Source organism: Grampus griseus (assembly GCF_964374135.1).
Source record: "Grampus griseus genome assembly, chromosome: 11".
In the NCBI taxonomy this organism is placed as follows: Eukaryota; Metazoa; Chordata; class Mammalia; order Artiodactyla; family Delphinidae; genus Grampus; species Grampus griseus.
The window spans coordinates 7083108-7106910 of NC_139005.1; the positions used below are offsets into that span (position 1 = coordinate 7083108).

The window sequence follows — 23803 nt, forward strand, 5'->3', positions numbered from 1 at the left end:
TCTCATTAGGAAGTTCTGTGGATCACAGGGTGACAGAATTTTGTTCACTTGAAAGTGAGCCCCAATGGAAAAGAGTAGAAAAATTTATCATTAATACCACTGAAAACTCAGAACAAGAATCAAATAATAAAGAATACCGGTTATAAAACATTTGATCCTCTCACCATGCTCCTCAGTATTTACCTTCTGCTTTCTCTCTGCTTAAATGGCAGAGTATTGACACTTAGGGGCTCCCAGGCCCTGCAGTTCTGTCGTTTCCCAGTAGGGGGCGATGCTGCATTTAAAAACTGCACCAGTTGCGGCATTAACCCTGGTGGGTCTGGGTTCCTTCTATTTTCAAGACATTTTAAAAACATCTATGAATACTTTTTTCTAAACTCAGAGAAAGTTAGAGTTGAAGAAAAACAGAATTCTTGAAGGATAGTTCTTTTACCCCCTGTCTTCAGAGGTATTTCTTTGTATGTGACATTCTTGAAGGTTGGTATCAAAGTCCCAAAGTACGAAATGCATCTCGTAAGTCATCAACCTCATATAGGGGCTGTGGAGAAAAAGAGAGAGTGGATGACTTTGTAAACATTTTTGAAGAAAGTAAGGGGAGAGGGGCTTCCCTGGTGGCGCAGTGGTTAAGAATCCCCCTGCCGATGCAGGGGACACGGGCTCGAGCCCTGGTCTGGGAAGATCCCACATGCCACGGAGTAACTAAGCCCGAGCGCCATAACTACAGAAGCCTATAGCCTGTGCTCTGTAAAGTTTTCATCAGAGGAAAAATAAGGAGAGAATGATAAATACACACACACACACACACACACTCACACACACAAACACACACGACAATGTGGGAAATATAAGAAAAGGAAGTGTAAGTAGCTCCAGGGATAGATGACTTTGGAGAGAGAAAGAAAATGAGAAGCAAAGAAGACCCTTAACTTACCAAAAGGATGCGTCGAAGCTGTCTGGTCAAACGAACCGAATTTTCATGCAGCCCCTCCCAGGCTTTGAAAGTTCTTTCATGATTTTCCACAAAAGTATTCCAGCAATAAAAATAATCTATAAAAAAAAGGAGGGGGAAGGGGATAGCTCAGATCTCAAATCATGAGGAAAGAAAGAAAACCCTGGCTCCGCCCAAAGCATTGGGTCCAAGCCATTGGTTCTTTTTTTTTTTTTTAATATTTTATTTATTTATTTGGTCTTGCTGGTTCTTAGTTGCAGCAGGTGTGCTCCTTAGTTGTGGCTCGCAGGCTCCTTAGTTGCTGCATGTGAACTCTTACTTGCAGCATGTGTGTGGGATCTAGTTCCCTGACCAGGGATCGAACCCGGGTCCCCTGCATTGGGCACGTGAGTCTTAACCACTGTGCCACCAGGGAAGTCCCAAGCCATTGGTTTTTTTCCTCCAATTCTAGTTGATAACTTTTGGCTCCAAAGGCAAACCAGAACTCCCAGAATTCTGCCCCCCTGGTCCCCCCACCCTGCAATCTGAATTGCAAACCGTGCTTTGCTGAGCCGGGCAGAAAGGTCCCTGCGCACCTTTGAAGGTCATAATGGCGATTTGGACCCCAGCGCGGTGCAGCCGCCTCAGCCCCTCGGGCTCCGCCTTGCGTTCCTTGTCGCAGAAGTAGAGGCGCGCTGTGAAGATCCTCAGACTCAGATTGGGGTACCCTCTCAGGAAGTCGGCCACATGCCGCGCGCAGTCGTAGCAGGGGCTCCAAGACGTGAACCAGGTGACACGGTAGCACCGCCCGGGGTCCAGGTCCCAGTCAGAGATGTAGCGGAGGAAGAGCAATTCCACATGGCATCCCGCCTGGGGAGAGAGCAGAGGGCTCAGTGGAGGGTTACTGACCTTGACTGCCCTGCTGGTAGCTTTACAGTCATTAATTTGTGTCCCTCCCAGGGTGATCTTTTTTGGGGTGTCTGCAGTTTTGTCCTAGGTTACAGGAAGGTTAAGCAACTGCTGGAAAGGACACAGTGTAAGTGGTGAGCCCAAACACTTTGCACTTTTGGCCCTAGGAAGGGAAAAACGTACAGCTTCTCTGTGGAATGGGGAGGATGGAATGAGTTGGGTGGATGAAGGAGAAGCACACTATCTCAGATTTCATTTTTGTTTGTGAAGTTCCTTTTTCTTCCTTGGAGGGGAAGGCAAATGGCTTGGAAGGGCTGTTGATGTAACGTTGTGGAAATACACTGGACCACTAAGTGGAGGTCAGAACATTTAGGGTTAGGAGATAGATTATGAGACTGACAGGTGAGTGTTGTTTTTTTAAAATTAATTAATCTATTAATTAATTAATTTATTATTTTTGGCTGCATTGGGCCTTCGTTGCAGTGCGCTTTTCTTGTTGCACGGCACAGGCTCTAGGTGCGCAGGCTTCAGCAGTTGTGGCACGCGGCCTCAGTAGTTGTGGCTCGTGGGCCCTAGAGTGCAGGCTCAGTAGGTGGGGCACATGGGCTTAGCAGCTCCACGGCATGTGGGATCTTCCTGGACCAGGGATCGAACCCATGTCCCCTGCATTGGCAGGCAGATTCTTAACCACTGCGCCACCAGGGAAAGTCCCTGAGTGTTGTTTTGAGAGAGGTAATAGGTGCCACTGGGGCTAAGAGCAATTAAATACAGGGATACCTATATTGTTGTGCTTGGCTGTATTGGACTTTGCAGATATTTTGCGTTTTGAAGGTTTGTGGCAACCCGGTCTCGAGTACGTCTATCAGCATCATTTTTTCCAACAGCATTTGCTCACTTTGTGTCTCTGTGTCACATTTTGGTAATTCTTGCAAATTTCAAATTTTTCATTATTTTATTTGTTATGGTGATCTGTGGTCAGTGATCTTTGTTACCACTATGATTCTCTGAAAGCTTAGATGATAGCAGTTTTTAGCAATAAGCTTTTAAAATTAAGGCATGTACTCTTTAAAAAAAAAATTTTATTTGGCTGTGCCGGGTCTTAGTTGTGGTGCACGGGATCTTTACTTGTGGCCTGCTGGATCGGTAGCTGCATGTGAACTCAGTTGCGATGTGGCATGCGGGACCTAGTTCCCCGACCAGGGATCGAACCTGTGCCCCCTGCAGTGGAAGCGCAGAGCCCTAACCACTGGACCGCCAGGGAATTCCCAGCAAGTCCCCTTAATACTGCAGAAAAGTCATTAGTCCCAGAATCTGAAGACCCAGGTTCCATTTCCTGGCATCGCCACTCTTGTGACTTAAACAAGTCACCCAACTCTTGGATCTCCTGATTCTTCATCAGCGGAATGAAGTTTGGTTGTGAGGATTAAATGAGAGGGAAGGAAAGGGTTGTTAACACAAAAGCTTTCTATGTTTAGAATGTGTCTTATTACCAAATAGGAAAGAGATTAGAATGTAAAACAATTGCAGTGAGATAATTTACACAATACAAATGGAGGCCAAAAAAATTGGAGAGTAAAACTAGCCCTAGAAACTAGCCAGTGTCATTCCACCCATGGATTCTTCCCTGGGATTCCACCAAGACTAGATGTCACTGCATGTTATGAGAGGAAATATTCATTGGCAGAAGAGTATGTGAACCCATCTGGGTTTTGGTGAAGCAGTCTCTTGGAAATGTAATTCTCTGATCTTCAAGTTTTAATTAATGGCTTCCCTGAGTTTTCTGAGGCTCACTATTACGTATGTACTTACTGGCCTCTGATCTAGGTGAGCAGGAAGGAATAGAACTCATTTGGAAGACAGAATGGAGTCATTAATTTTTCCTAAATTTTTCTTCCTTAATTTTTTAAAATTCTAAAGCCACAGTTTGTTTTTCCACATTTAAAATTCAGCTTGAATGAGCTGTATATATATTCCCCCAAATCAAAAGCCTCTTTCTTTGGATATCTTCTTTAATCTTAAAGGCAATTTGGATGCTGGGGAAAGGAGAGGAAGTTTTGGGGCAGTTATTCTTGGCATTGAAGCAAGGTGTGGCCTTGATGTGCTCAGCATGATGGGGGAGGACATTAAATGACACCCTTTGGGGTATTTCTATTGTGGTTGCAGGGACGTGTAAAAAGAGATTTGAGGAATCTAGTGGAGACAAATGAAACAGGCTGAAAGTGGTACCATCAGCAGGTGGCTCTAAAAATGCCCTGCTTGGGAAGCAGGTATTAATTGATACCTTGTTTCGAAGGTGCCCAAAGTCCAGTGAGAAGGAGGTGGCGCTATCCCGTCGCTTCACCACGTAGCACAAGTAGGTTTCATGGCGGCCCTTAGCCCAGCGCACGTTTTTGAAGTGGTAAAGAAACTTCCTCCTCTTCATCAGGAGGCTGTGGGTGAGAGGAGGGAGGAAGTGCGGGAGCATCGCTGATGCTCTGGTCACTCTTGGCTTTCCTTCAGCTTTTTAAAAAAAAATCTGTAATACTTGGGCCAAACCAAAGGAGATGCTCTTGCTTCCCTTTGTTGGATGCCTGAGACTTACTGAGCTTGGAATCCATTACAACCCCCTTATCATGCTTATATTTAAGACCAGTTGAGACAGCAAGAAACCCAAAGCCAAACGCACTCACAGGACAGGCTCCTCCCATGGCTGCCTTCTAGATGCTGATAACTTGGAATTACAAACCTGTTCCCCAGTCCCATATTTCCCCTCCAATCTCTATCTAAATGTCCAGCATGGACCTCTAACTCACGGGGTTAACACAGTATTCCCAAATTGCCCTTTCCTGAGCTGCCTCTCCTCTCCTACCGACTTTCCGTCCCAAGGAACCAGGCTAAAAGCTTGGAATCATTTTTGATTCTCCTTCACTCCTCATATTGAATTAATTTATTAATCATCTAAATTTATTGAGTCAAACTTTCAAATATTTCTGGATTTGTTCCTGCTCTACTTCCTCTGTTCTCTGCTTCAGTCCAAGCTCTAATCTTTCCCTTTATCCGTTGTCCTGACCTCTTAACTGGTCTCTCTGCCCGCAGTCCCTTCAAAATAACATTTTCCACGAGGTGCCTGAGAGATCTCACAAAAGCCCAGGTGTGGGCCTGTCATTCTGATACCGAAAAGCCCCTAACTTCCGCTGGTAGAATAAACTCCAAACTCTTTAATGCAGTAAAGCTTTTACATCTGGACATCAATCTACATTTCTAGCCTCGTTTCCTAGTATTTTCTCTTTTCCGCATCACTTCAGCCTCCCCGCCATGCCTACAGCAGGACCCCTGGCACTAGTCTTTTCTTTCCAGCCACCTGACTGCAAGCTTCCCTGCCTTTTTTTCCACTGGGCAAAACCTACCCATCCTTCAAAGCCTTAATCACAATTTCAGACCTTTCTCACTGCCACTATGCCAAAATTTCTAGGCAAAATCAAACATTAACAGCAACAAAAAACCCTCCCGTAGTTTCCTACTGTTCTCCGCTTATCCTTATCAAAGCATTCAACCTTTGTTATCAATTGATTGCTACATCTGTCTCCTCAATTAGAATTTCTGTGTTTTGAGTCAGGAAGTGTCACTTTTTGAGTCATGCTTTTTAAAAATATGTCAACTTGCATGCTACTAAAAAGTAGAAAGTTAAAATTTTTTTAATGCTTAACCAGTATATCTAGTGATAATTAGACATACTATCTAATGATAATTACTGTTAATATACTTACGTTTTTCGTTCTAGTCTTTTTTATAGGCATGTATTTACAGGATTTAGATTAGGCTGATTTCCTGTGTAAATTTGTAATATAACCTAAATATTTTGCAATGTTCTTCACACATGGTGTGTGTGTTGGGGGGGGGGGGCAGGGCGGGTTAGGGGAGGGGCGGATTGCACTTTGTTTCCCAGCACAGTGTCTTGCATATCATAAGCACTAAATTGAGTTGAATTTGTGGAAATACTCTCTAACACAAGTTTCTTTGTGGTTGTGAACACACCACAAGCTATACAGTGCGGTTGATACCAAAGCATCAGGAGTGAGTGTCCCTGGTTTTTGTCCTTGGACTTTTCCAGAAATGTACTTATCTAATCTGTGGAGATAATGTTGCCACCTAGTGGCAATGAGCAGAAGTGCAGAGGACTTGTCAAAGTAATGACCTAGTCAGTAATTTGAATACGGTTTGCTGGCAAGAGAATTGAAACTTTTTTCAATTTTTTTTTTTTTACATTGAGGTATAATTTACATACTTCGCCCATTTAAAATGTACAATTCTATGAATATTGGCAGATGTAAACACCCAAAACAGCTACCACAATCAGGATACAGAACATTTTCAGGGCACCCCTCCCCCACAAGTTTCCTCACCCAGCTTTTCAGTCAATTCTTCCCCTCCCTGCCAGGCAACCACTAAACTGCTTTCTGCAACTATAAATTATTTTCTAGAATTTCATATAAAGCACACATTATTTCCTCCTTTGTGTCTGACTTCTTTCACTAAGCATGTTATGACCGTGACATTCATTCCTGGTGTTGCATCTATCAGTATAGTTTGTTCCTTTTTACGGCAAAGCAATATTCCATGGCTTAGATACAGCACATTTCGTTTAGTCATTCACCTGTTGATGGACGTTTGGATTGTTTCCATTTTGGGGCTATTGTGAATAAAGCTTCTACATTGATGTACTAGTCTTTGTATGGACATACGTTGATTATTGATATTTTAATAATGAAATACATGAGATAGACCCTGAAGTCAAGTTCTCAAATGTCACTCTTGTTAAGTAGATAAGCAAGTGCTGGAGATTTTTAAAGCTGTTACAATTTGAATGTCTTCCTCACACACATGAAGGTTATAGGAATCCACTTTTTTTTGGGGGGGGGCCATGCTGCAGTGTATGTTGGATCTTAGTTCCCCCACCAGAGATCGAACCTGTCCTCCCTGCAATGGAAGCACAATGTCTTAACCACTGGGCTGCCAGGGAAGTCCCTGGAATCCACTTTAAATCCTGAGGCAGAGATGGTGGTACATCTAAATCACCAGTATATACATTACGTATGTGAAACCGTATAAAAATTAGTCAGTCAGATTTTTAGAATTAAAAATGCACATTTGACAGGAATCCGAAATGGATGCTAACAAAGATCTAATAATAATTGGCTTAAGTTAATTAATTTATTATTATTATTATTTTGCGGTACGCGGGCCGCTCACTGCTGTGGCCTCTCCTATTGCGGAGCATAGGCTCCGGACGCGCAGGCTCAGAGGCCATGGCTCACGCGCCCAGCCGCTCCGCGGCATGTGGGATCTTCCCAGACCGGGGCACGAACCCGTGTCCTCTGCATCGGCAGGCGGACTCTCAACCACTGCGCCACCAGGGAAGCCCAGTTGGCTCTATTTTAAACTGATAATAGTTCACACGGTGATCACCACAGCACTACCTCTGTTACTATTACGATTGTTAAATAATTAACATAATCAGCCTCAGCATAGAACATAAACCGAATACATAATACATGCTTAATAAATACTGGAGTGGAAGAAAAAACATTCTGTCTTTCGGGCCCAGTTTTAAATAGATTAAGCATAATCTCTTCATATCTTATTCATTCATAATTCATAATCTATACCAGTAAATTCCTTTTACATTTAACCTGTCTTCCTGGAGTGTGTGTATGTGAAGTGGAGAAAGGGGGACTATATGATACACTGCAGGTGGTGTGGGAGCCCTGTTCCCATGAGGAGTAAAAAAGTGTCCTGGGAGTATAAGAAAGGACAGGACATAGACTAAGGGATTCACATAGCCTTCTGTCTCCTACCCCACATGAAAATACAGTAGCTCTGTTTCCATCAGAAGTTACCAGTCACAGTGAAGTGAATTGCATGACCATGGCCTTGTTAATTAACTATCTTGATCCATCACTTTCTTTTACTATAGCTGGGGGCCTATGTCCAGCACCCTATGCTCCTCTGGTTTCTCTTAAGTGTTCGGAGGACTCAGCAGAGACAGTCTGTAAGGCCTGCAGGTTGACAGCTGCACAGGACAGCTGTGTTCCCTGAGGCAGAACACTGGCTGCATCCCCAGCAATGCAAACCGGAGACAAATGGGTTAAAAATAATCGTGACAAGGTCACGCTCTCCCGCCGTGTGCCATTACTACTGTGCTCTGCAGATAGTATTTTCCTTAATGAAAATCACGTATTTCCCTTTTTCTCCTGTTGAATTTCATCTCCTTTGCCTTCTCTGACTTTCTCTGAATTGCAGCTCTGATTTTACCATTGCTTTGCATTTCATTATTTACAGGTATCTCCACTGAGGCTTTTTTCTCTCTCTTTTACCTCAGATTAGTTTTCAAAATCTCACTGTAAACTGAGCTGACATTTGACATTTTTGCCCTCAATCTTCTGAAGGACATTGAATCTACCCTTAAGATTCTTAGCTCTGTAGTTTAAATTCTTTGTAAAAGATTAATTTGAGATAAAGTATGGATTAGGTGTAAATTTTCCTACATTTGCAATCATCAAAAATAGGACTAGATTAAGTTCTATGACAATAACATACTTGTCATAAACTTCATGTGAAGACATTGTGAAAATCTTACAAAAGACACACTGAAGAAGTAAGTTAAGTCATGTCTGAAGAAATGGAAAGACTAGGTAAATAATAAATACCATTTGACTGCCTAACAATTGGGCCTTTAATATTAAATAAGTTGCTTGACTGATTTATCTCCTTATAATAGTAGACAGAGTCATAGTGACCTGCAAGCAATTAATTTTGAATATTGGCATTTAAAAAATAATTTCTTGACTGTGTAATTATTCAGTAAAGTCTCCCTAGTAAAACTTTTCTTCAGGGAGTTTCATAGTTGAATGTTTACAGAATGATTACATAGTATTACATAGTATTACATAGTATTACATAGTATTACATAGTATTGCTATGAGCTTTTCATGATTTCAGTCTCTTAACATTTGCTTGGTTCATATTACTACCAGAAACTAGTTCTAACTGCAAGGACAAGTCAATACATAGTGCATAAAAGTTCTTTTGACTATGGGAAGAAAAGAGAAAGAGACAGTTGGTTGGAAAGCATGTTAAGATCTGAACAGAAGATGAGACAGAACTAGAAAAATAAATGTGCATCTTGACCAAGCAGATCTTGTGAGTCAGACAGTGACAGGGGAGAAGGGGAGAGTTTACCCATCTTATTACTCAGATTTGCTCTGAGAGGAAGGCCAAACACAACCACCCACGAGCCGGCTGCTTTACCTGTCCATGGTGGACTCCAGCGTGGCTTTCTTGGCTCCCTGAAAGTCTTAAGAAGGGAAGCTTTCCTCCAGCACTGCTGCTGCTCTGGCTGACAGTGCATGGGCCCTACACATTCAAATTTGAACTCAGTCCTTTACGCCCCTCCCCACAACAACATTACCACCACCAGGCAGCCTTCCTCCTGTGTGGGTCCAGTGAAGGTGGGCGGGGTTTTCACAGGCCAAATCACATAGTTCAAATGATTGAGGGCCACTCTGCCTAATACGTAGGTTCCTTTAGGGCTGCCTCTTTAAAAGTCCAGTCCATGCTCCACAGGTAATATAGATCAGGAGACGGGAGGAGTAGTCAGTTTGTAAATTGTAATCATGGTAAAGTGATATCTTTAATTTTAGAAGCATAATAATAATCGTAGTAACTTTATTTATTTATAGTTTTTTATTTATTTAATTTATTTATTTTTGGCTGCATGGGGTCTTCGTTGCTGCGCACGGGCTTTCTCTAGTTGCAGCGAGCGGTGCGGTGCGCGGGCTTCTCATTGCCGTGGCTTCTCTTGTTGTGGAGCACGGGCTCTAGGCGCGTGGGCTTCAGTAATTGTGGCACATGAGCTCAGTAGTTATGGCTTGCTGGCTCTAGAGCGCAGGCTCAGTAGCTGTGGCGCACGGGCTTAGTTGCTCTGTGGCATGTGGGATCTTCCCGGACCAGGACTCGAACCCGTGTCTCCTGCATTGGCAGGCGGATTCTTAACCACTGCGCCACCAGGGAAGCCTGTAACACTTATTTAAAGGCATCTTGTGTTCCATCAGCCAAAAGCATCTATTCCCTCATTTAATTACACAATATCTCTGAGTCTCAGTAGAGACCAGCAGTAACTGTTCCTGCTTTGTGGCCGGGCAAGTAAACCCAGTTATATAGGACTTAGGACAGAGATTTTGCTTCCCAAACCGCTTCTTTGATTGCCTTACAAGAATTGCTAGAAGACTAGATATTTACACCAAAGGATTTTTGCATAAGCCATGTTTTCCACAAACGTGGAAGCCATATTCTAATTTAAAGTCAGAAGCAGCATCATCTCAAAGAACAAAAAAAAAAGATTTGTTTCATCAGAATCAGCATCTAAATGACTGCACTGAACTTGGAAAACAGGTCGGGCTTTTCAAATAAGAGGCTTTAAATTCCTTCCCTCATGCAAGCTGGTCTATTAAAGATTTTGCTTCTCCCTCCTACCTGAGGCCGTATGCATTCTATTTATTCATTCAGTAGAAACGTAATACCCACCAGATGATAGAAACTGTGCTGGTGTTACAATAGTGAGCAAAGCGGCAAGGGTTCCTGCTCTCTTCCTGCCTCAAGGCTTTGAATACCATCTATACATTGATGACCCCCCAATCTGTAGTTCTAGGCTGGACCTCTCCCTTGAACTCAAGGCAAGTATGTCCATCCTCCACCTCAGCATCTCCATCTGATTGTCTGATGGGCATTTCAGACATGGCTGAAACTGAGCACCTGTTCTCTCTCCCAACATATAACCTGCTCCTTTTGCTGCCTTCCCTGTCTCAATGGCATCAGTGGCAACGTCATTCTTCCCATTGCTCAGGCCAACCCGGCCGTCTTCTTGATTGCTCTCTTCCTTTTAAATCCCATGCCCAGGGGGAAGGCTGGGGGTGGGGGCAGGGAGGGATAGACTGGGAGTTTGGGATTGACATGTACACACTGCTATATTTAAAATAGATAACCAACAGGGACCTGCTGTCTAGCACAGGGAACTCTGCTCAATATCCTGTAATAACCTCAATGGGAAAAGGATTTGAAAAAGAACAGATGCATGTATATGTACAACTGAATCACGTTGCTGTACACCTGAAACGAACACAACATTGTTAATCAACTATACTCCAATATAAAAAAGAAATTAAAAAATAAATAAATCCCATGCCCAAATCCTGTTCACTGACCACTTTCACCACCTCCAGGTCTAAACAACCTGGATGGTGACATTCAGCCTCTCAACTGGTCTTCCTTTCTTCAATTACAGACTCTTCTCTGCACAGCAATCCTTCTGAAATATTTAATTTATTTATTCTATTTTAAAATTTTATTTATTTTATTTTGGTTGCCCTGGGTCTTTGTTGTGGCAGGCGGGCTCCTTAGTTGTAGCATGCGAACTCTTAGTTGCAGCGTGCATGTGGAATCTAGTTCCCTGATCAGGGATCAAACACGGGCCCCCTGCATTGGGAGCCTGGAGTCTTAACCACTGCGTCACCAGGGAAGTCCCCTGAAATATTTTAGTTCATGTCTCTCTGCTCTCAAAACTCTCCATGGTCCCTCATTTTCTCAGTAATAGCCAACAGCCTTACAGTGGGTCACCAGACCCTCTACCACCTGCCCCTGCCATGCCTCTCTCGTTGCACAAAGAACACAGAGGAGCAAAGAATACTTGCTGGCCCTTCTGCCTGGAATGCTACTCCCCCGTATGTTATTACAGCTTGATCCCTTATCTTTTTTTTTTTTTTCTTCAGTACGGGCCTCTCACTGTTGTGGTCTCTCACTGTTGTGGCCTCTCCCATTGTGGAGCACAGGCTCCGGACCCGCAGGCTCAGCGGCCACGCCTCACGGGCCCAGCCGCTCCGCGGCATGTGGGATCTTCCCGGACCGGGGCACGAACCCGTGTCCCCTGCATCGGCAGGCGGACTCTCAACCACTGCGCCACCAGGGAAGCCCTGATCCCTTATCTTTACTCAAATACTCCCTCGTAGTTGAGGCTTTTTCTTGTCCCATATCTAAAATTTCAACTATATCCCATCATCCTGACCTTTCCTTTTCCCTTTTCCTAATGTATACTTCTCTTTAGCATGCGTCACTTAAAATACAGTATTGTCTATGTTCATTGAGCCTTAGGTCCATGACAAGAGGATTTTTTGGTCTGTTTCTTTTTTACCCTCATGGAAAAAAAGTACATAGTACCTGGTATAATAAACACTGGAAAAAGTGTTGAATGAAACCAATAAGGATCTCATGGAAGTTAAATTCAAGTGGGGAAGAGACATTAATTAAGTAATTGCATTCACATGTAAATATATAATTAAAACAGTGATGTTTAATATGAAAGAAAAGTACACATCTCATAACAAGAGACCTAACTGGCCGAGGGACCGGTGAGAGCACTCCTGGTTGGGAGGTGGTGATAGCTCTCCTCTCAGTCAAGATCCTTTTTAGATTATGGAAGGAAGGAAGTATATGCTGTTTCCTCTCTACGTTTCATGCCCAACTCAGAAACTTTCTAATCACATCCTTTGTTAAACCATAGAACTCTACCCTTCCCTATTTGTCCTGCACCTGTCCTCACCCATCAATACCAGAACTTTAAGGGGAATTTCTGAAGTGAGCATTAATTCAAATAACAGCTAATGCTTTGAATTCTTATTATGGTTAGGTTTGTGCCAAGGCTTTAAATACAAGCTAGACAAATTTAGGAAAACTGGTGGTGGGGGAATTCTCTTGTAAGCTCCTGAGTTGTGATCAAGGTCACTGATTCTCTGGATTGTGAATTCTTTGCTCCAGTGTGGGTCCCCAGAGGGGGATGGCATGATGCTAGTTCACTCTAAAGGACTCTCTGGGAGAGGGTGGATTGAATGTGGGCCAAGCCTCACTTCCCTTTACAATGACTTTCCTCCAGTACAACCACACTAAATTGTAAAGGTGCAGCAGGTTTCAATATTTATTTCTTTATTTGGCTGCATGGGGTCTTAGTTGTAGCACGCGGGATCATTCGTTGCAGCACGCGGGCTCAGTAGTTGCAGCATGCGGGCCCTCTGGCTGGGGCGCACGGGCTTAGTTGCCCCGCGGCACGTGGGATCTTAGTTCCCCGACTAGGGATCGAACCCTCATCCCCTGCTTTGGAAGGTGGATTCTTAACCACTGGACCACCAGGGAAGTCCCAAGGTACAGCAGGTTTTACCGAAGTTTGGAGAGCCAAAGGGAATGATACATGTGAGAGAAAGAGAAGTCACGTACATTAATTCATTGTCATATACATTAATACATTAATTATAGCTTTTTATAGTTTGAATATTTGCAAGGAATTAAACTCCACACAGGAGCTCTGCTCATGACCAAACCCCACTCCTAGCCTTGCTCCCCTGTCTTCACGTCCACTCCTCTGTTAAAAAACCCTACGCTGTGTTGTCATGGGTTATTCTCACCCAAGGATCTAAGCTTCCTCTCTATATATTCTTTTCTCCAAGTCTAATTATCTGTGGAATAATTCCTCAGGGCACCAGAAAGACAGGAGATGGTCACCTTTGGCATGAACAGATGAGTGAGGAACATAGGGACGGAGAGTTTTCAAAATTCTTCTGAAAGGAATTCCCTGGCCGTCCAGTGGTTAGGACTTTCACTGCCAGAACTTTCACTGCCGAGGGTGCGGGTTTAATCCTTGGTGGGGGGAACTGAGATCCCACAAGCCCTGCAGCACAGCCAAAAAAAAACAAAACTAAAGTTCCTCAGCAGAAGACAAGGTGGGATCATACAAGGGCATGTAAAAATGTGATCCTTTGTTTCCTCAGATATGAGTTGCACTTTTATCCTATTATCAACCGATTGTCCAGAGAATAACACACACACACACACACACACACACACACACACACACACACACACACACACACACACACACACACACACACACACACACCCTCTTCCAAATAATAAATATTAATTCTCAGAGATGGTAACATCTCTAAATCCAAAAACTAGAAAAAAATTTCCTAGCTGCCCCAGTAGGAAGACCCCTCACTGATACTGCAGGTGGTAACTTCACATGATTAGGCAAAACTGTATTAGCTCCTTTCGTATATTCTCTCTTTTTCAAATTATGACTTCTTGTTCCAGCCAGAAATAGGAAAATAGGCCCATTGATGATGCACATGCTTCTCTTTTGTTTAGTTTTGGCTTGGTGTGGTTTCTTGGGTTTTAACCTCTCCCCCCACCTTGGCTGCCCTGTGCGTGGCATGTGGGATCTTAGTTCCTCGACTAGGGATCCAACCCATTCCCCCTGCAGTGGAAGTGCAGAGTCTTTAACTACTGGGCTGCCAGGGAAGTCCAACCATTTTTAAAGGCACAATTCAGTGGTGTTAATTGCATTCATAACGTGCAACCATCACCACTCTCTGTTTCCAAAACTTTTCATGACCCCAAAAAGAAAACCCATAATCATTAAGCCCAAACTCACCATTCCCTCTGCCATCCAACCCCTGATCATCTCTATGAATTTGCCTATTCTAAACACTCATAAGTGGAAACATGCAATCTTTGTCCTTTTGTGTCTGCCTTATTTCATTCTGCATAATGTTTTCAAGATTGATCCGTGTTATAGCATGCAGCAGACCTTCCTTCCTTTTTATGGTCAGCCTTACTTCAAAACCCATGCAATGCTGTCATGCTGGTAAAATCAACCCTGCAGATATTATCCGTTGACGATAGCAGTTTAGAAAACTTCATCAGAGCTGCACAGAGGGGTTTTTCCCCCATATTACTGTGTCTTTAAAATTGGGTTTGGCTGCATATGTCAGGGAAACTCAACAGATTGCTTATGCAATCTATTGCTTATTGCTTATGCAATCTAAAAATGATACAATTTCTCTCCCACATAGAAAATGTAGACTGTTGGCCTAGTGAGTAATTAAATCTAAATCTAATTGAAGCATGGACTTTGGAGCTCTTTGTTTTGTCAAAAGAGTCTCTGTTGGCCACTTTGAGCCAGAATGTTTTCCCATCTCTCAGTTCAATGATGGAACGTGAGTCTTAGCCAGGCAGCAAAGAGAAATAAAACACTACATATTGGGAAACATACAAGACCAGGCAGTATGGGAGAGAATAGAGAAAGGTGGCCATCAAGTCAGTTCCTCCAAATTAGTTTCCAGAGCAGAATTATCTGCAGATATTTATTCTCTTTTATAAATTAGATTTGATAGGGTTGGCAGAATCTAATAAACACAAAATAGTCGATGTACATTTTTGTATCCTATCTCCTGTTTTGAAAATCTTACTTTTCAGTGTGTAGGCTACATAAAGAAGATTCTCTCCAACATACACAAATGTTTTAGATATCCAGTACTTGAAAATGAAGGTGGGAGGAAGAAATATCTACTGTGTTTGTTTTGATGTTCTATCCCTTCGGGGGCAACTCAAAAAGTGCTTCTATAAGTAATTTATAAAAAGCAGGGCTTCCCTGGTGGCGCAGTGGTTGGGAGTCCTCCCGCCGATGCAGGGGACGCGGGTTCGTGCCCCGGTCCGGGAAGATCCCACATGCCGCGGAGCGGCTGGGCCCGTGAGCCATGGCCGCTGAGCCTGCGCGTCCGGAGCCTGTGCTCCGCAACGGGAGAGGCCGCAAAAGTGAGAGGCCCGCGTACCGCAAAAAAAAAAAGCATCTTTGAAAACTGAAATTCATTCAATATTTATTGAAGGCCTATTATGAGAAAGCTGAGCTTTGAAGGGGAACAATTATGCACATTATAGTTAAAGGAATTTATAATTTTGTTTAAACTTTAAAATAGACAATACTGGAACTTTCCTGGTGGTCCGGTGGTTAAGAATCTGCCTTCCAATGCAGAGGACACGGGTTCTATCCCTGGTTGGGGAACTAAGATCCCCCATGCCATGTGGCAACTGAGCCTGCATGCTCTAGAGCCCGTGTGCTGAAACTACTGAGCCCATGTGCCGCAACGAAAGATCCTGCATGCCACAACTGAGACCCGATACAGCCAAATAAATACATAAATAAATAAAAATAAAATAGACAATACTGAAAATGACAATATAAAAAAATTAAATGTCAATAAAAGACTAAAAATGACAGAATCATAGCATCTCAAAGTTGAAGGGACCTTAGCGTTCATCTAGCCCTGTGCTTCTCAAAATGGGATACACATATCTTTACACCTAAATTCGAGTACATGGCAATATATCAGGGAGTAGGTCAAAACTACAAGATAAACAGGTCATGTTATCCTAGAGCATAAAAGTTTTCCGAAGATATGGGGAAAATGGTGTTCGTATTTAAAATTATTTAGAGTAGAATATAATATGCATGTTAGTTTTCCTTACACTTATGCTTTTCCCCATTACCCTCTATCACCCCCATTTAAAAAGTAAAATTCCTCATGACATGGAAGGTTTCAACAATTTTTATTCTCCCCGTGTGAAGAGTAAGCCCACATCTGGCAGACGCAAAGGTAAATAGAGGATCATGTAAAAGAGAAAACATAGATTCCAGGGAAATTTCAGCCCAACATGGGGGGCGGTTTGAGATTATAGCCTCAGATACTCAGCATTTCTTATTTTTACTCTTCTTTATAGGACAGTTTAATGGGAAAAACAAATAGAGAACCAACGATTCCACAATTCTTTGTAGAGAATTTTCGCTAAAGCATCCCAAACAGTGGTCTCCTACCCTCTTGTTTAATCCCATTAACAGGACACCATTGCCCACTCGGTGCCATGAGCTCAGAGGAAGGAGAGACTCCGTAATCTAAAGCTTCATAATAGACCTAGTTTTTTTTTCTCTTTTATAAATTTATTTATTTATTTATTTTTGTCTGAGTTGGGTCTTTGTTGCTGTGTATGGGCTTTCTCTAGTTGCGGCGAGCGGGGGCTACTCTTGGTTGCGCTGCACGGGCTTCTCATTGCGGTGGCTTCTCTTGTTGCAGAGCACAGGCTCTAGGTTCGCAGGCTTCAGTAGTTGTGGCACGTGGGCTTCAGTAGTTGTGGCCCACGGGCTTAGTTGCTCCACAGCATGTAGGATCTTCCCGGACCAGGGCTTGAACCCGTGTCCCCTGCATTGGCAGGCGGATTCTTAACCACTGAACCACCAGGGAAGCCCTAGACCTAGTTCTTGATTGAGACTCTGATGAATGTATAAAATTTTAATAAATAAAGTGTACAGACCAGAGAGTTTCTGGAGAACAGTCTTGAAGATAGACTTGGGCCCTACAACTGGACCTTTCACCTGTGAAACAGAGGATGTTGGGAAAGAATTCTTCGCAAAGTCATTCCAAGAATCTACTTAGCTTTACTGTGTGAGTGAGAAAGCAAGGTATCTGGAATACATGAATATGCTTGATAAAATTTCTCATCCTCTCTCCAAGGGGCAGAAAACATAAACAAAGGCAGGACTGTAGGAATGGGCTTCCTATGTTTTAGTAACAAGTAGCTTATTCTGGTTTGAGTGATGGCTCATAACAAAAAATAATGACAGATAAAAATGAGATGACATTCACAGTTCATATAAACTGCTTAAGGAATGCTTTCTAACAAAATGGAGACTTAAATAACTTGCATAATGGCTGTAAAAAAATTATTAAAGAGGCATGATTCATCCAGCATAAGGAAATAACTTTATTTCTCAGAAATCTATTGTTCCTGCTCACCTTTCTTCTGTTAAAGGAAAGAAAAATACATCTCTTATGATGACAATAGCATTTTTCATTCCTGGAGATTTGGAGTTAGTGAGATTAAAAGAAACAATTTTGTGGGGTTTCCTTCAGCTATTTTGAAAGTTATTTTCCTTACTAACTACCCTCTCCCCTCACCAACTTCTCTTGAAAAGTTAAAAACCACAGAAACAACATGACTTGGAAATTGTGCCTCTGGTGGCTGAGTTAAGTCTTGGACATCTGGACTTCACCATGGGTAACCTTCATGAGAAGAACAAAACAAGGTGGTGGGGTTTCGTTATGGCCAGTGTGTGAGGCCAGAAGGCCCCCTGGGAATTCTTCAGGGTATCCATTCCTGTGTCTGAGAGATGAGATGCTCAGACAATGACTCCCCAGACCACTATTTCTGGACACCAGGTAGATTGTTCAATATGATACTTTGTTGTTTTTGAAAAGAGCCCAAAAAGGTTTCCACGTGGGTTAAAGTGTGGTTTTTGGAGTGCTTCAACTTCTGCATTTCCCAATTTTTGTTTTTCTCACTTTACTGCCAGGCACATTACTGAATTTCTCTGGGGGTATGAAGAAGTTGAGGGACATATACAGGAATTACTCACTCGGCTTCTGCTGTGCAGCTGCCCAGGACTTATCGAGGTTGAGAGAACAAATAAATATTCATCAAAAGCCTGGGGTTGGTCAAAGGTCTAAAAGAGTTATTTTTGATGGGAACATTAACCAAAGCTTCATTGATCACACACATACAAGAAAGAATAAAAAGTTAGGTTTCTATAATCAAACATATGAAAACTTGAATTCTGTCTCCACCATTTCCTAGTGGATTGTCTTTGGGTGTTGCCTGATGCCATATGTTTTTTAGTTTCCCCATGTATAAAATGTGAATAAATAATAGTAATAATAGCTAACCATTTTTGTGCACTTAATTTATGCCAGGTTCTGTGCTAAGCATGTTGCATATATTATCTCACTTAAGTCTAAGAGGTAGGAACTATTATCTCAATTTTCAGATTTGAACACTGAGGCCCAAAGAGTTGAAATCATTATCTTATGATTGCTAAAAATAATTTAAAATCAGTGGCTCTGCATGTGGCCTAGTGCAGGGAAGGTATGCCATAAGAACAACTACTTTTATAAAACAGTATCTTCTAGGGACTTCCCTGGTGGCGCAGTAGTTAAGAATCCACCTGCCAATGCAGGGGACACGGATTTGAGCCCTGGTCCAGGAGGATCCCACATACTGCGGAGCAACTAAGCCCATGCGCCCCAACTACTGAACCTGTGCTCTAGAGCCCACGAGCCACAACTACTGAGCCCGTGTGCCACAACTACTGAAGCCTGTGTGCCTAGAGCCTGGGCTCTGCAACGTGAAGCCACCGTAATGAGAAGCCCGCACACTGCAATGAAGAGTAGACCCTGCTCGCCCCAACTAGAGAAAGCCCGCACACAGCAACAAAGACCCAACACAGCCAAATAAATAAATAAAATAAAAATTTAAAAAAAGTAGTATCTTCTAATATCTGATAATATTAAGGAGGCCAGATACTTGAAAAAATAAATTATTGTCATCAAAGTTAACTCCTCCCATGGTTCAAAATTTTCTGATTAGCAATAAAATATGAGTGCATAATTTTGAGGTTCTCATACTTTGAGGTTTGAGCAAGTGTATAAAATTGCATGTTCCAGTGTTTAATCCCTGCAGATTTTTTTTGACTCAGTGATTCTGGAGTGCAGCCCAGGACTCTGCCTTTTCAACAAACTGCACCACCTGGGAAGTTTTGGTAGAGATAATCTTGATAAAAACAACAGCTCTAAAATGAATAAGGGACAGGTTCTGAAGTAAGGATAACAGATTAAATGTTACCTGCAGAACTGCTATTCTCTACTGTGTCTAGTGACCAACACTCATTGGTATCAGATCATCCCCTCTAGGAAACCCTGGCACCATATTGGCAAATTCTTCCTCCTTGGATCTCACCTTTTTTGAAGATCTGTGTTGATCACTGCATTCTGCAATAATCATTCCATCACTACTAATTAGATCACATCACCTTTTCTTTTTTTTAAAAAAAATTATTTATTTTATTTATTTATTTTTGGCTGAGTTAGGTCTTAGTTGCGGCACGGGGGATCCTTCGTTGCGGTGTACAGTCTCCTCTCTAGTTGTGGTGGGTGAGCTCCAGAGCTTAGTAGCTGTGGTGCACAGGCTCTCTAGTTGTGGCGTGGGCTCCAGAGTGCGCGGGCTCTGTAGTGTGGCATGTGGACTTAGTTGCCCCATGGCATGTAGGATCTTAGTTCCCTGACCAGGGATCAAACCCGCATCCCCTGCATTGGAAGGTGGATTCTTTACCACTGGGCTACCAGGGAAGTTCCCACATCACCTGTTGATTTAACTAAATTCAGTATCTTTGAGAAACAGCTACTTGATATCAAATAGTCCCAAATTCCTTAGTGTGTGAACCTGGTTTCCTCCCCCCAACAAGACCCCCATGTTTTTCACCACCACCAACCCATCCACACGTTGGCTAAATGCACCACCAAGATCTCTTCAGTTTGTTACCAGAGGACAGGAAGAGTCAATTTCCTCAGCGCAATTAGAAACTCAGTACACTCAGCACCTTGGTTACTTTATTCAGCATGGCCCTGCCTCTCACATGTCCTGGTTACTTTAGACCTCCATCCAGAGGTTCCTTAAAGGAGGTATGGCTACAACATAAAAAGTGAAGTAGAAGTTCTTCCTATTAGTAACTTATGTCCTATATGGATAACCTTAAATCCTGATTATGGCAGACACAAAAGGCCACCCAGTGTATGATTCCGCTTACATGAAATACCCAGAGTAGATAGATCCAGAGAGGCAGAAAGCAGATTGGTGGTTATGCAGGTGCTTGAGGGAGCAGGGAATAGTTATGACTGCTTAATGGATATGGGATTTTCTTCTCAGGGTGATGAAAAAAGTTTTCAAAGTAGATAGAGGGGGTAGTTGAACAACAATGTATGCGTTAAATATCACTGAATTTTATACTTTAAATGGTTATTTTTATGTCATGTGAATTTCACCTAAATAAAAAATTTTAAGAGTCCTGATTAATTCAGAGACTTCAAGGGGCTGAACACCCGGAAAAAGGGTGAGAGTGATGACGGGTATTCTCTCAGCTGTTGGTATGTGAAAGCAGAGGAGGAAGTCCTTAATAAGAGAGGCAAAGGTGATATATACCCTGGAACAGAGGAGAAGAAAGAATAGAAACGGGAATGGGAAGAAAGAACTCAGACAGAAATGGGAAATTCAGTTGCTTACGTGGTGCTTACAGGGAACTGAAGGCTGTGGGTGGGACTGTACAAACTTAAGCATTTCTTTGACCCTGAACAAGAGGAAACACAGAATACATTAAAGCATTGCGTTATCTCTGATCAAAAATAAAAGCTGAAAAGAAAACATGTGCCATTGTAAGAGGTGAAAGTAGAAACAAGTTGAGTAATAAAGACGCTACTCTAATCTCGTTGATGGAAGAGACCATGTCTTACTCATCTTTGTATCCCCAGCACTGTGCCAGGCTCAAAAGCCGTTGACCGAAAGATAATGACTCACACTGACATGGGGGCCTATGTGCCAAGTGCTATTCTTTCTTTTTTTTAAAAAAAAATTATTTATTTGGCTGCATCGGGTCTTAGTTGCGGAACATGAGCTCTTCATTGGGGCATCTTTCATTGTAGCGGGCTTAGACTCAGTAGTTACGTTTTGCGAGCTCTAGAGTGTGCGGGTTTAGTGGCCCCGCAGCATGTGGGATCTTAGTTCCCTGACCAGGGATCGAACCTGCGTCCCCTGCATTGGAAGGCAGATTCTTAACCACTGGACCAGCATGGAAGTCCCCCAAGTGCTATTCTAAACATCTAATTCATTTGATCTTAAAATAGTCCCCAGGTTCAAAGACATTGTGCTCTCCTTTTACAGATGAGGAAACTGAGGCACAGAAGGGTTAAACTTACAATGATGGAGTCAGGATTGGCACCCATGTGGCCTAGCACAGTGTTTGTGCTCTGAAACACTTTCTCAATTTCCTGAAGAAATCAAAGAAACCATGATGAAAACGTTGACTAAACTAATTCTCCATCCTTCTGAGAAGAGGAAAAACATGACCATCTTTGGCATTTCGCATGTTCTCCCACGTTCTTCTAACCAGATCCATGGCTCACAACTAGTGGCTGTCTCCACAAAATTCCAGAGAAGCACAGTTGCTGGGTAGTGCGTGTGGTGTATGAAAGCAAAACGGTCGCCTGCAGTCTAGATTCCCTTACAAACCTTTAGCAAGCTAGTAGACTACCTCTGATTTCTAAACAAGATGTTATTGAGTTTTCCTTTTGCAACTGAATGAGCATTAACCTAAGTTTTAGAACTTAGTTCAGGCATGGTTCTGCCACACTAAATTTCATCTGGTCAGTGGGGCTCTTCATTTCTCTAAACCTTGTTCCCTGTCTGAAAAATAGGAACAATGATCCCTCTGCTGCCCACCTCACAGGGTCACTCTCAAAATGCAATAATGATGTTTGTTAAAATGAATGAACAAACAAAACACTCGGCAGAGCAGTAGGCTCCAACATGCGAGGGAACTTTGGCCACAAGAAGGACCGAAGAGTTCAGGGCCGGGAGCTCTCCCGAAGGCTGTTTGTCAAGCTGTACAGGTTTCTGGCCAACCAACTCCACCTTCAGCCAAGTTGTGCTGAAGAAGTTGTTTATGAGTTGCTCTAACGAGCTGCCCCTGTCCCTTTCCTGGATGGTCGGGAAGATGAAGTTTCCTGACTGGGAAGACAGAACGGCTGTGGTTATGGGAGTTATACCTGACGATGCACGTGTCTCAGTATAACCCCCAAACTGATGATGCACACCTGCCCAAAGTTCAGGTGTGCGCTTCAGGGAAGCAGCCGCGCCCAGAGTTGCATCCCCAAGGCCAGAGGCAAGATCCTTACTTTCCATCACCCGGCTCTGGACTCCCCCAAGAGCTGCGGCACCGTCCTGCCCTCCGGTCCTCTCAAGGGTTGCAAAGTGTCCAGGTGTCTGGGCGAGGCCCAGGGAACACTGCACAGCTCCACCCATCCTGTCTGCTCTCCAAGCACCAGAGGCCGACCCGCCAGCCGCTGCTACAAAAACGAACCTGCCCTGCTAAAAGATTTCTGGATACTTAAAAAATTAAATTTAAATTAGGAAGCTCCAACTGTTGAGAAACTAGCATCGGTGGCATTGTACACCCTTAGCAGGCTTCCATACCTCTCCACACAAAAACTAATCCACAAGGGTGATCTCACTTTGTCACAAGAGAAAGAAAGGAGAGTCAACCTACTCAAGGACAGTTAGGGAGAAACCAATCGGCTTAACTAGGAAAAAAGTCCCATAGTTTTACTACATAATAGTCTTACAGGCGCCAAACCTTTGAATACATGGTCTTGTTAATCCCCAGAACGACTCATAAGGCAGATGTATCACCACCAATTTACAGTTAAAACAGAGGTTATCACCTTAGGACCACACAACGTGGGTGCTAATCAGGACTGGCCCGGAAACCAATATCAATTCTTTTATATTACTTGAAACAAACAGGATGATACAAATGCACCTGATTTACGGTCTAGATACCCTGTGTTTAGATGATATAATTTTTAGTTTTTTTTTTTTACATGGCAAGAGAAATTATTCTTGTCCTATGTCATTAGAACATACTGTGATTCTTCTGAATTGTAATTTAATTATTCATAATTAAATTTAATTATGAATTATTGTACTTATCAATTTATTACACATTGTCAGGTCCTTCGATGCTGGGTAGCTAATGGCAGAGAAAAGAGCATAGTTGTTTAACACAATTAAGTTATAGCTCACCTTCCAACAAACTGGTTTCTCTTAATAGCCAATTAAGGAGCTGCCATGCATGATTTTATATGAACTTTTTTTTTTTTTTTTTTTTTTTTTTTTTTTGCGGTACAGAGGCCTCTCACTGCTGTGGCCTCTCCCGTTGCGGAGCACAGGCTCCGGACGCGCAGGCTCAGCGGCCATGGCTCACGGGCCCAGCCGCTCCGCAGCATATGGGATCTTCCCGGACCGGGGCACGAACCCGTGTCCCCTGCATCGGCAGGCGGACTCTCAACCACTGCGCCACCAGGGAAACCCTATGTGAACATTTTTGAAGTACTTTTTTGTTTTCACATTGATTTTGATGTTAATATTACACATTTTCATAGGCTGATT

The 23803-nt window shown here is 42.9% G+C and overlaps 1 protein-coding gene across 1 annotated transcript; it reads right to left on the minus strand.

Moving 5' to 3' along the window:
- Positions 1 to 484: 484 nt before the first annotated feature.
- AICDA (activation induced cytidine deaminase) lies at positions 485 to 22657 on the minus strand (the record flags this gene model as incomplete). Its single annotated transcript, XM_082665226.1, has 7 exons — positions 485 to 538; positions 932 to 1047; positions 1525 to 1798; positions 4119 to 4266; positions 9125 to 9162; positions 21553 to 21624; positions 22163 to 22657. The coding sequence occupies 7 exons, from the start codon at positions 22655 to 22657 to the stop codon at positions 485 to 487; spliced, it is 1197 nt and encodes a 398-aa protein (XP_082521352.1).
- Positions 22658 to 23803: the final 1146 nt, after the last annotated feature.